A 13,469-nucleotide genomic window follows, 5' to 3' on the forward strand; every position below is an offset into this window, starting at 1 on the left:
CGCTTCGCTCTGTAATTTAACGGTTGATGTCCGCAACGATAAAAACTTATTATTTATAATTACAATGCCACGAATGTAACGTCAAACCTACAGCCAGGAGCGGTATAGCTAAAATTTAGCTACCTAAGTAATAACAGAGGCGAATATCCTTTGTCGGAGTAAGTAGTGTAGTGTCGAAGTAAAGTCATGTCGATATTCAGAAGTGTCGGAGTAACGTAGTGTCGAAGTAACGCTTGTCGGAGTTCAGTTTTTGAGCCCTATAAATGGTCATGGTCAAGCTTTAACTTTTTCATTTCACTTTTTCAAATTAATGTTGTGAAATTCTTACCTTTAGGTAGTCGACGACCGAGATGACGATGATGACGTAAGAAAAATGAATCAATCAATAATTTATTTTTAAAATACATAAGCTCAAGTAATGGGGACAAATACCCACGATATACAGGGTGGAAACGATAAGTGATCTCACTCGATTATTTCTAAACTATACAAGATATCGAAAAACTGGTTGCTGATCCTGAAAGTGCTTCACAAGATCTATCCAACAGTACCAATAATAGGTTTTAAAATAAACTGGATCTATCCGAAAATTCAATGTTTCCAACTTCCATCCATTTAGTATTGCCACAGTCATGGTACTCATGTCTTGATAATATTATAGCAAGTAAAGCCTAGAATCAATGTTTTCCATGAACAATTTTAAATAAGAATGCAATTTACGAGTACATTTTAAAATTTATTATTTAGTAAAAAAAATAACACTTAATATTGTGTGGCTGGCATACATTTAGTATGGAGGCTGAAAACATTGAATTTTCGGATAGATCCAGTTAATTCTGTAACCTATTACCGTTAGAAAAAGCTCGTGAAGCACTTAACCAGTTTTTCGATATCTTGTGTAGTTTAGAAATAATCGAGTGAGATCACTTTTCGTTTCCACCCTGTATTGTGCCATACATACATCGGGCCACGTTGACGAATTTTTATAATGAGCAAACCTAGATTTCCACTATGCATCATTATAATTATTATCATAATATATCATTAGCGACCTCATAAGGGTGAGTAGCAAGAAGAATTTTAGAATGATAACTTCACCTTCATTGGTTGGATTTTTATTGGCGGTCAAGCTGTAGATCCTGGCTACACAGGAGTTGCAGCGGTGGGAACGAGAGGTGGGGTCCCGTTAGCAGAAAGGCGCTGGACGCAGGCCGCTACCAACCGGGCGATGTGGAAGTCATTGGGGAGACCTATGTTCAGCAGTGGACGTCCTGTGGCTGAAATGATAATGATGAAGATGAGTTCTAAACCCACCATTGCTGACAAATTACTGATAACGATCCTTAACTTAATGATATGCATGGTCTAAAACTCTAAAATAATTATGTACTTATTGTCTTACATATTTTTAAAGAACTTACAGTTTGGTTGAAAATAGCAAAAACCCGTATTTTTAAACTTTGACTTTGAATTTTTTTTATTACATGTCGGATCGATTTGGTGCTCAGAATTCGGTACCGATTTTCAGCTGTATGCGAATTATTGCAGAGTTGATGTCGAATTTGACTGGGCTATAATGAATGTAACAACTTACAGTCTAATTTTTTAGNCTGGCAGATTTTAAAAATTCAAAATTCGAAATGAGAACCGTGAGTAATTAAAATGGCGCTGTAATGACAATCGGTGTTGCCGTCAAAATAAAACGGAATGAATGTGTTGAGTATTTTTTTTGTCTACACGGTGAACCAGGGTTTGATTTTTAGCATATTTTTAATGGAATGCTAGCTTTTGCCCGTGACTTTACCCTGGCGAATTGCAGTGTGTCGCGTATCCCGCTTTCAAATACAATAATCTTGGGTGAAATCTCTACCTTTAATCTAAAGTTTTTACAGTACTTAATTTAGACGTGAAAAGGTTGTTCCAATCATATTTATAACATTAGTACGGAATGTTAGAAGGTTATACTTTTTATCGTCTTTTGAAGAGTAATTTTTATCGAGATTATTAAAATGATCAGCAAATAACTTGAATTATTATTTTATTGATTTTCTAGAAATGGCTCTACCTCGTATCATTATTTAAGTTAACGAAAATTGATCTTGAAATAAGTAGGTAATAATACTTAGTAGTATTTTCTGATAAGTAATCATGTTTAAATGTAAAACAAAATCACGCATTAATAACTTAACGTTTAATTAAAAATTCATTTCCGAAAAACAAACGAATCCGAAATTAATTTCGATTTATAATCGACTGTATCAAATTTCACACTGGATTATGACTATGTTAGTCATTAATATCGATTATCAACGGTTTTAAACGTGGGTTTTATAAATGGTAGAGAACTCTAAAGGTTCCTGTAGCTACCAATATGAAGCTGGTGATTGTCCTGGGTTTATGTGTGGCAGTTGCCTTGGCCGCGCCCTCAGTAAGTGTTTTAGTTAATTACTTCATTATTAACCTTTGCATGAGGGCATTTTATAGCCCACCAGCGGCCGCCCGCGACTTCTTACGCGTGGATCTCGTTTTACCCCCTTAGGGGTGGAGTTTCGTAAAATACTTTCTTAGCGGATGCCTACACCATAAAATCTACCTGCATGCCAAATTTCAGTCCTATCCGTCCAGTGGTTTGGGCTGTGCGTTGATAGATCACAGTCAGTCTGTCAGTCACCTTTGAGTTATACCTATTTTAGATGTCACTCAGAAATAACGTAGTTCTCTTAGACCACAGAGTCCTAAAAAATATCATTTTCTGTTTAGCCAGGGCAACAACAACAGCAGCAACAACAACAGTTCGAACAGGTTCGTACTATTAGTTGTTGTTATTTAAAGAGCCTTTATAGTTGTTGCAATTCACGAAGGCGAGTGAGCTTTACGTGTGTCTCTACTGTTTGTTTGTCAAACGTTTTGATAGACATTACACTTTCGTTATGTATTTGTACACACACACAAGTAAAGCTCACTCGCCTTCGTGAGTTGCAAGAACTATACCTTATTGTTATTACTTAGTAATTTGTGCGCTACCTTCTTGGATAAATCAAATATTATTATCATCGAATTTTATTCTATGTCCAGCAACAGAACCGTAGACGCCTTCAAAGCCTCAGCTTGAAAGTAAGTCTTTCAGACACTCATTTCTATTAAGCTTCAGCAACACCAAGTTGAGATCGTTATCGCCGGCGCGATCATAGGAAAATAACAGGTCAGGTTGGGTCCGTGGCCGAGTCCCCCTGTGTTCGACGCACCCGTGGTCGACGCCCCCGGTCAGATAGAAGCAATTTTTAATCAAATGTACAGTCAGTCACAAAAATATTTATAAACGAATAATTATTTATACTGATCGTACAAATAAATGTTTAATATTATTTTACCATAGTGATACCTAAAAATATAATAGGTTTTATTTACCTATAATAACATGTAAATCGTTTTACCTAATCAAAAAAAATTTAACAATCAGTCTTTAAAATAACTCTACTCTCTCTACATTTAACTAACTACAAATAAAAGTTTTAATTATAAAAGTTTTAAGTATTTTTTACAAAAAATTAAATACATCATTTTAAATAGCGTCAAACATGCATGGTTTTCGTTGACTGTACTTAGTGCAAAAGCCGAAAAAAAAATGATATTAAATGTATTTAAATCGGGGGCTTCAACCACGGGTGCGTCGAATACTGGGGGACTCGGCCACGGACCCAACAGGTCGCGTGGACTGTCATAGGTCGCGCGGACTGTCACGACCAGTCATTAGCCTATCGCGCCGGCGATGGCGATCTGCACGCGTTGGTGTGATTGAAGCTTTAATTATTATACTCGTAGTTAGGTAAAATTGTTATAACTTGACCACAAGAGCTATGACGCTCTTTTGTATTTAGTCCGCAGCGAAATACAGACTATGATAATCGCGGTAGATGTCCGAAAGATAAAAAATATTTATAATTACAATACCACGAATGTAACGTCAAACCAACATGAAATAAAACCTTGAGAAAGACAGCCAGGAGCGGTGTAGCTAAAATTTAAATGGTCAAGCTATAACTTTTTCATTTCACTATTTCAAATTAATGTGAAATTCTTACCTTTAGGTAGTCGACGACCGAGATGACGATGATGACGTAAGAAAAATAAATCAATCAATAATTTATTTTTAAAATACCTACATAAGCTCAAGTAATGGGCAAAAATACCCACGATACATTGTGCCATGCCAACACATCGGGGCACGTTGTAATGTCGAAGTTTTACAACGAGCAATCCTAAATTTCCACTATGCAACATCATATCATAAGGGTAGCAGGAAGAATTTTAGAATGATGACAGTTTAACTTTCCCCGGGACAAACTTGACCTTCACTGGTTGGGTTTTTATTGGCGGTCAAGCTGTAGATCCTGGCTACACAGGAGTTGCAGCGGTGGGAACGAGAGGTGGGGTCCCGTTAGCAGAAAGGCGCTGGACGCAGGCCGCTACCAACCGGGCGATGTGGAAGTCATTGGGGGAAGCCTACGTCCTGTGGCTGAAATGATGATGATGCACTAATGCTGCAGAAATACAAATCACTGATAACGATCTTTAAGCCAATAATAATATGTCAACTTACAATAAATTTCATTATAGCAGAGGAACCAACAACGGCGCGACGACGACGACGAGCAGCAAGACCGACGCGACCGAAGGGACCGCCGCGACCGAAGAGAACGGGACGACGACGACGTAAGTGGCAGACATTTGGGTGTGCATTCGTTCGTTCGTTTCAGCCGAAACACGTCCACTGCTGGACAAAGGCCTCCCCCAAGGATTTCCACATCACCCGCTTGGTAGCGGCCTGCTTCCAGCGCCTTCCTGCTACCTGAGGTCGTCGGTCCACCTTGTAGGTGGACGTCCTACGCTGCGTTCCACAATAATCAATGAAAAAAAACTTACAAGTTACTCGGCGTAGTGAGAAGTTTCTGTAGATTGGCTAGAGTTGGTCTCAGATCTGAGACATGCATTCCGCGACCCCATAGCAACTGAGCGATGCATTTGGTCCTGCGCCGCTTGCATCAAGGCACCTCCCTCGACCTTCACCAGATCATCGGTCCACTTAGTGGGTGGCCGCCTTTCTCCCTGCCCTTTTCCAGGGCACATAAACACGTCTCAAATATAGCTGTGTGAGTGTGATAGACCTAAATGCACGTGGGTCAAGCCGCGGGCAAAAACTACTTAATCATAATAAGGCGTCCATTTTCAAATTCACCTTTTATGTAGCGTCGCGAACGCGATCAAGATCGACGCGACGACGACAGGTATTACGACCGACAGGACGACGACCGACGCGACGACGACCGACGCGACGACGACCGACGGCTGCGCAGCCAAGACCGTCGGGAGCAGGAGCAGCGACGAGAGCAGAGGAGGCGCGACGAGGACGACGATGATGATGATGATGATCAGGCGTTGAGGGTAAGTCTAATTTTATGCGTTTGGTTCGAATTTGTCCCTTAGAGCGCATTCACATATAGGCGTTTATGTCGCGCGACTGTAGCGCTTCTAATGCCTTGATCACACGTACCGAGCAAACGGGCGAGACAATAGTCTCGGCCGAGTGCTCGGTGTGTATATGAACATTACGCCGAGTGTTCGGCCGAGGGCTCGTACCTAGTCCCTAGCTCGCTCGTCTCTACGGCTACTACTACTAAGGCTGTCGCGCTGCAGTAGCGCGACTCGTATCCATACATAATATGTAGCGCAGTTGCAGCGCTCGACAAAAACGCCTATTTTGTGAAAGCGCTCTTAGTCGCTTACGAACGACATCCAAGGAAAGAGTACTGATACTAGTGATCCCATTCTGCAACCTTATCATAGCAGACTTATCAACTCGGAAAGGGATCAACACCGTATCGCCTTTCGCGAGCTGTCATCGCCTTTCAATCGCGAGGCAAACGTTTACGTTACAGTGCTTATAAGTACGTTGCAGCTGCAGCATACTGCATCTCTTTCTATGAAACTCCATAGAGTCTCATACAAAGAATACTGACCGCCTTGAGTTGATACGGCTACAATCCCTTTCCGGGTAGATAAGTTTGCTACGTCCTATAGTCATCTGGTAGTCGCCATATTAAAGTTACGATACGATACGATAGTGCCGACCCAGCCAGGACGAGGCCTGTCCCGGTCAAACCGGTATACCAGGGGGCACGATTTTAAGGAAAGACACGCTCTGGGATGGGAGAGGACGGCCGACTAGCCGCTGCGTCTTTTAAACCGCAACCGGTCGACCACAACCAAGTAGATATGCATCCTGAGCCTGGTCTAGGAAAATAGGTAAAGACGGGTTAACGTTGATAGGACTGAGCGTTGATGCGATGAGATGGGCGGTCTGGCCTTTGATGAGATGGCTTTGGTTGTTCTTGGTTCATGTTGTTCTCTTGATGTCTGCGGTACTACGTTTTTGTCGTCTCTGTATCTTCCAGATTAATTATTTTTTCTACTTTTTTTCTTAGTGTCGTTGGAAGGACTAAACGCGTGGTGCGATGAGATGGGCGGTCTAGCCTTTGGTGTGGGAGGTGGCTTGTTTATTCTTTGTTCTCGTACTACTGCTGGACTAGCTTCATTGTTCTCCCGATTGTATCGTCTTATTTTCTGCCTATATATTCCTCCAGGTAAAATATTTCTTGTATTTTTTTTTCTTTAGCTTAATCTGGCTTTTAGTAAGACGGCTTGGTTATTCTTAGTTCTTGTACTGCTACAAGACTAGCTTCATTGTTCTTCCGATTTTATGCTTCTTTTCTTGATATCGGTGATCGAACTGAGCGTTGATGCAATGCGATGGGCGGTCTGGCTTTTGGTAAGGCGGCTTGGTTTTACTTAGTTCTAGCTCTACTGCTACAATACTTGCTTCATTGTTTTTCCAATTGTATGCTACTTTTCTTCACATCGTTGGTAGGACTAAGCGTTTCTGTGATGAGACGGGCGGTCTTCTTCATTTTTCTCCTGAGGTCTGTGTTAGGTAGGTACCTACTGAGTTTTTGACGTCTTCTTTATTTACATGTTCCGGGTCAGATACTTCTTATGCTTAATTTATTTGTGTCATAATTGAGTTCACTCTTTTCTATTTCTTGGATAGTAGATGTTTAAATTTTAGTTCCATTTATCCACCACCTCTGAAAAACTTGACTCTTTTGGTTTTTTTTTTTTAATAATTACTACGGTGATAACTGTGGTTTTGGATTTTGTCGTCTTCTTTGTTGTCTGTTTTCCCTGAGTCGAATATTTCTTATTATTGTTTTTTTGTCTTGGGCTAAATAAATCTTCTCTCTTCGGTTATTTGATTTGTTTGCACTTTTGACTATTCCGTCGATATATGCGGTTCTGGGTTTTTGTCGTCTTTTTCGCTGTCTTTTGACATAATTTTTCCATAATCTAGTGTTTCTTGTGCTGCTTTTCTTATTTATTTTTATGGTGGGTTAATTTAGTCTTCTCTCTTTCGTTTCTTGGTTTGTGCTTGATGCGGTAAGCGGACGGCGGGCCACTAAAAACGGCATTTTTAGGAGCGCGTTCATATTTTCCTAACATTAAACGGTTCGCCTTGGTGTAATCTAGTATGATTTCTTTTTTGTTCAATGATCTTTATGCAGGTTACATTGGGTTTCTTCCATCGTTTCCATTAGGTTTTTATTTCTTCACTGTTTCGTGGATTTTTTTCGGTGGGTATTTTTAGTTTCTTTTAGTACTTCAATTATTTTTCGATGTCTTCAAGATATCCATGATATTGTCTTCTCGATGCAAAAGACAATGCTAACTGCCTCGTTGGATTAGGTTTTTATGCTCTTGGTGAAAGTATGTATTCTCATAGAAAAAAATCTTATTAGATTCAAATTTTCTGGTTGAAATCCGTTTTCCGACAAGGTTGCAGCAGAGCTTGTTGAGCTGTGTGTACATGTACACTGTAGGTTAAATTGCTTGCGATCTGAAGTTTCTTATTGGAATACGTAGTTTCTGCAATTGATTTGAATATTTTGTGGTTCCTATAGGATTTCGTTATTAATTGGTCAATGGCATGGTTTTGGTTCCAGTTTTTGAGTTTTCTTGCGATTAAATGAGTTTTAGAGGCGGAGTATCTCTCTTCTGTTTATGATGAAGACCCTTTGCAAAATTCCTAGACTTCTCAGTGCATTTAAGTCTCTTAAAACTGTAGTATGTTCGGTTACTCTTTCAATTTTCCGATTCCGGTAAGCTGATGTTCTATCTGATAGTATTTATCTACGCATGTGTAAATATGGCAGTAAATCCTGATTCTTTAAGGCTCAAGATTTCTTAGATGATTTTCCAGGTATCTGGTCTGCTCTTTGATTGGTGATTCACTTGTTTCATCCACTAGGTATATTTCTCTCGTTAAAATGTACAAGATCTTGTCTGGCCGCTTTTTGATCAAGTCTGGGATCCATAGGTTCATTGATTTGGTAAGCTCTTTCTCCAAGTCGATATTTTTCATCGCCAGGTAGTTTTAAAGTGTATGCCTTCATTTTTTAGCTGTAAAAAGGGGCTTATAACTAGAGGGTTAGTGAATTATGACTACGGTGTTAATTGTATTTTGTATTGTCAAAGCGTCAAGTCTTTTGTTTTTGACCTGCTTTCAACAAAATGTTAGTCGGGCCACCTCTTTTTTTGTATGAGTTGTACTTTTGAATGGTTTACGACATGCAGATGTGACTATTAGTTTTTTTGCAAAGCAAAGGATCTCTGTTGTTTCAATTTTTTTTTTTGTGTATTTCGTGGCAAATGTGTTTAAAGTGTCCACTACTAATGGTAGTGCAATAGTGAAGTTAAATTTTTATTGCTTTTGGAAACTTTTTATGGCGACCAGATGTTGACCTTTCTTGGTACGCGCTTTGAAATTTTGTGCAATAGATGTCTTTTATAGAATGTGTTTGGTGAAAGTTTCGTAGGGATCTTTCTTTGTTATCAATTATTATTTATACTTACTATAATGACATGCAAGAAGTAGAATACATATAGACACGTAGAGTACATGTAGAATCTGTATGTATCAAAATTATTAATAAAAAAGTAAAGTTTATGGACCAAAAGTTAGAGCTATTCATTTAACAAACTGCGATCTATGTTACAAATTTTTAAATGAAAATATGTACTAGATCATAATTATGCGTTTGCTTTGGTGCTTTTGGCAAGATAATTGACACCAAATATTTATAAAGAAAGAAAGATAAGGAAAGATCTCACCGGGTTTCGTCGGATTAGTTTTCTAGGCTTTTAGCTTAGGCGCTGTGCTGGTCACTGTGTACTCGAAGCTTTTTTCTCACTCAAAAATACCACAAATTTTTACACAGCTGACTATGTTAATAGTTAATCGCTACTATGATTTCGGGTAATTCTCACTGTTAGAACGTTTGGGTTTCACCGTCGCGTCGGCGTCAAACGCCGTAGGGCTTTGTAAGTGCCTTTTAGGGACGGACCGTCTGGAGCGCACGTGTTGCGCACGTCCACTCCCGAAGGCTGCCCAAAACGAACTCCTGGTAGTCGCCATATTAAAGTTGCACAAAAAGATTTTCTTTTCGCAGAGTGCCCAGCTAGACTATCTATCGAGGCAACTGGATCAGCTATCATCGGTATGTTACACAAGTATACCTAATTCATCATCATCATCATCATCATTGCAGCTATAGGACGTCCACGGTTGAACGTAGGCCTCCCCCTATGAATTCTACAAAGGCCGGCGCCTTCCTGCTGCCTTTATGAAGTCGTCGGTCCACCTTGTCAAGTTTGTCCCACGCTGCGTTTTCCGGTACGTGAACTCCACTCCAGAACCTTGCTGCCCCATCGGCCGTCAGTTCTGCGTATTATGTGCCCTGCCCATTGCCACTTCAGCTTGCTAATCCGTCAGGCTATGTCAACTACTTTAGTTCGTTTACGTTTTAATCTCCACCATAGAATAATAATAGCAGTAGTAAAACAGGATCTTAATAATTTTTTTTTGTCTTCAGAGATATCAAGGTCGCGGGGTATGAAAGTCTTTTTATTGCCAAAAGCATTGATATACTTAATCTGTTTTAGCTGAAAATTGCTTTTTAAAAGAACAGTGAGTTTCCTGTCTTTGCTAAGTTTTCAGACATGCTATTTGCTATTTGTACCTAATGGCGAAACATGTGCACTACTGAATTCTGTAACATCTTTATATACCAAGTTTTTACGCAAATAAAATTCTGATTTTGATTCATATCTTACTAATATTCTAACTAATTACCAAACAGGTACTCAAAGTATCATACGTAAGTAGAAAAGTCCTATTTATCATTTTTTTATGTAAAAGCGCGTAAAGTTCATCAGCTGGATTCGAATAACTTTTTGCTTTAGCAAAAAATTTTCAAAGATCTACTAATTGATAACTTTTTAACTGGCAGAGAATGCCATGGGTGTTTTCTATGTATAATATGTATGTATTTACAAAAAAAGTATTTAAGTATGTTTATATCCGTTGTCTAGTACCCATAGTACAAGCTTTGCTTAGTTTGGGACTAGAAGCGCAGTGTAAAAAAAAAAATGCCCAATAGCATTAAGTTGCCTTATGTACCAATTATTTATTTATTTATTTGAACACCAACAAGGTTACATTGAGGCTTCACAAAAGTAACTATAAAAAAATGACACTTGTTAAATGCAAACTTAATTATAGGTGAAAACATCATGCGTTAGAGACATATGATATATAGATTATATGGCATAAAAGAATAAATAAATGATCTTTTAGTCTGGAAGTCCTTTACCTGGCCTTTATCCTGGTTTACGTATGTACATACCTTACTTACTCACATTTATTTTGTTGTTTACCTACTTTTTATTATTTTCATTTTTGATTTTCAGGACCCACCAAAGAGCATTTATGTAAGTTCACATAGTTTACTTTGAAAATAGTTGATCATTAATTTGGTTTTCATTGACATACTTACCCGTTACTTATTAATTTAATCAATCTGTAAATTTTATTTTCAGAATGAGGTTAGTGCCTAAGTACTTCCACGTTCTCATAGGATTTATCAATTTATGGCGAATTTACTTTCAATGTACGGAACTTACAAAAGGGTGACAATTCCGCTTTGTGGCAAATCGACCATTTCAAAATAATTGACAACCCTGATAGCGCAGTGGCACGTAATTTCTCACTGGGAATTGCCCACATTTCGGTTCGATTTCCGTTCGGGTCAGTTTGCACAATTATGTTTCTTAGTTAGAAAATGTAACGATTTGATTCCATTTCGTCAATTACATTATATTGACTTATAAAGTTTTTTACCATTATTCTCTTAGCGTTACTCCAGTGGACACAACCTGGGTGTAAGTAATTAAATCAATTTGTCAATTTGGAAGTTTTTTTTACCTAAATATTATTTTGCGAAATCTCATACTAAAAATAATTTACCTTTTTCTAGTCCCTGAGCTTCTCATACGTAAGTTATTAAAAAATAATAAAAAATAACAGGTCTTGTTTTTATAATCAGGCACAATATTACTAATTTTATTTTTAGTATCGGGGAGATTGGGTCACTTTGGATCACGGGGTACATTAAACTAGATCTACGCGTACAAACTTTACCCCCATCTTATAATAAGTTACTTAGGCCGAGCTGCACCATCTTACTTTAACTTTAACAAACGTCAAAAATTGTCAAACTTCATACAAAAACACCGGTTATTGTTATAGTTACGATTAAAGTAAGTTAGTGCAACTCAGCCTTAGTCGTGGATGCAGTATCAAAGCAGAAGAAACGTATAACTCCCTAAAATATTTCTTCGTTACACTTTCTAATAGGTATCTAAAACTTACTCGTCATTTTTATAGGTGCCAATTCCAAGCATCAGAGTAAGGAAAACTCTTTCTTACGTTACGGACTTGAGTTTTTACACGCACACCCTGAAATTATATTTATAGAAAATAGACCATTATTGTGGCTAGATCGAATGGCATTCCATTTGCCATGTATGTCTCAAAACCTGATCTTTATTTAAAAAGAACTATTTAATTCCTTATTATTTCTAATATACCTAGATGCAGTGTGTATCCAAATCGGTGTTAGCCATTTTTGGATCACAGTGGGCCATCCATACCCCTTTTTAGCCGACTTAAAAAAGAAGTAGGTTCTCAATCAACTGTATTATTTTTAACTATCCAACACGCGTACGTACTGCCATTTGCCAATAAATATTAGTTTCTTAAACTCTGCTTTTCCGTTGCTTCAGAACTGTAGGCATCTCATAAATTACTATCCATTGTGACCCAATGAATGTCCCCTATTTTTAAGTAATAACAAAAAAAAAGTTTCTCTCACGTTCTTTTTTTATTTCTTTAGGTACCACCTAGGGATGACTACCGCCAGGTACAAAAATGCTTTTAATTATAAGTTTTTCTTAAGCTAATTTATTTTGAGTAAGTATTTAATGTAAAAGGCTATGTATTTAATAAGTCTATTTTATTTTCAGCCACATGGTCACTACCACTCATACGATGGCGTACGTCGATAGCTTAAATGATTAATAGATTTTTAATAAAATTAATTACCTATTAATTATGTGCCTCTATAATAACATGTTGTATTGTTTTTATTTATAGGGCCGATACAGAGTAAGTTCATATTACAATTTTATAAGACAATCTTTTGCCCGAGGCTTTCAATGTGTCAAAATTTTGTTTAATTTTAATTCAATGGTTTGGGCGTGTATAAATCGCTCAACGAGAGTTGAGGCCATCAAAACAGGCAAAGATTTTTGTATACGCCGTCTGAACTGGGCCCCGATTGCGTTAATGAAAAGTCTACAATTCATTCGCGTTTCAATTCCAGTCGCGCTCCATTTTCATTCTGTCTCACATTATTTTCTTTTGATACTTTTTAGGCAAGGGGCATTAAATAACTACTTATTAATTCCTTTTTTTACATCAGGCACAGCCTCTACAGTCTTATGATAACGTAAGAATTGATTTTTATTTTTATCAACTTTGTTTTTTTTTATTTTGCACTTTCTTTTTTGTATTTTATTCTACTACAAATATTTAAATCGTTTTGCAGAATTACAGTGGACTGAATTACAATCCTTATTTGACAAGTAAAGTGGTAAGCAAGGCCAAAAAACTTCTATAATTTCTAGTACAGCTACACCGTGACTTAGTGGTTGAGGTACTCTCGCCTCAGAGGCTCTGGGTTTGATTCCTAGTTAGGTCACTGGAAGCAATTCAACCTGTGTTAAAGGTAGTTGCTCTTCACAAACACTAAACTTTATTTTGTTTAATTTCACATCTCAAAAATGAATGGGTGTGACGATTTAGATTTAATAAATTGTATGAGTAGACAAAATGAAATGAAAAACGTATCTACCTATTTCAGGTTCGGGGATACTTAGTGAGTAAAAATATAGAATGAGCTTGTATTGAAATACTCACATATTATTATAACTCAATTGTTGATTCTGTTTCTGTCTGA

The 13,469-nt window shown here is 37.8% G+C and overlaps 1 protein-coding gene across 1 annotated transcript; it reads left to right on the forward strand.

Annotated features, from left to right (window-relative positions):
* The first annotated feature begins 2,371 nt into the window (after positions 1 to 2,371).
* LOC114353610 (prostatic spermine-binding protein-like) lies at positions 2,372 to 10,007 on the forward strand. Its single transcript, XM_028305670.1, has 5 exons — positions 2,372 to 2,428; positions 2,761 to 2,802; positions 4,618 to 4,713; positions 5,248 to 5,442; positions 9,984 to 10,007. Exons 1-5 carry the CDS (start codon positions 2,372 to 2,374, stop codon positions 10,005 to 10,007), a joined length of 414 nt encoding a protein of 137 aa, XP_028161471.1.
* Positions 10,008 to 13,469: the final 3,462 nt, after the last annotated feature.

This window comes from Ostrinia furnacalis, unplaced genomic scaffold, assembly GCF_004193835.3.
Source record: "Ostrinia furnacalis isolate ACB-3 unplaced genomic scaffold, ASM419383v2 OfSCF1746, whole genome shotgun sequence".
Taxonomy (NCBI): domain Eukaryota; kingdom Metazoa; phylum Arthropoda; class Insecta; order Lepidoptera; family Crambidae; genus Ostrinia; species Ostrinia furnacalis.

What these genes read in the sequence shown, in the direction of transcription:
- LOC114353610 (XM_028305670.1), top strand. Translation starts at nt 2,372, where the DNA reads ATGAAGCTGGTGATTGTCCTGGGTTTATGTGTGGCAGTTGCCTTGGCC. An exon ending in TTGCCTTGGCCGCGCCCTCA is followed by an intron (nt 2,429 to 2,760) that starts GTAAGTGTTTTA and finishes TTTTCTGTTTAG; the next exon opens with CCAGGGCAACAACAACAGCA. An exon ending in GAGAACGGGACGACGACGAC is followed by an intron (nt 4,714 to 5,247) that starts GTAAGTGGCAGA and finishes CCTTTTATGTAG; the next exon opens with CGTCGCGAACGCGATCAAGA.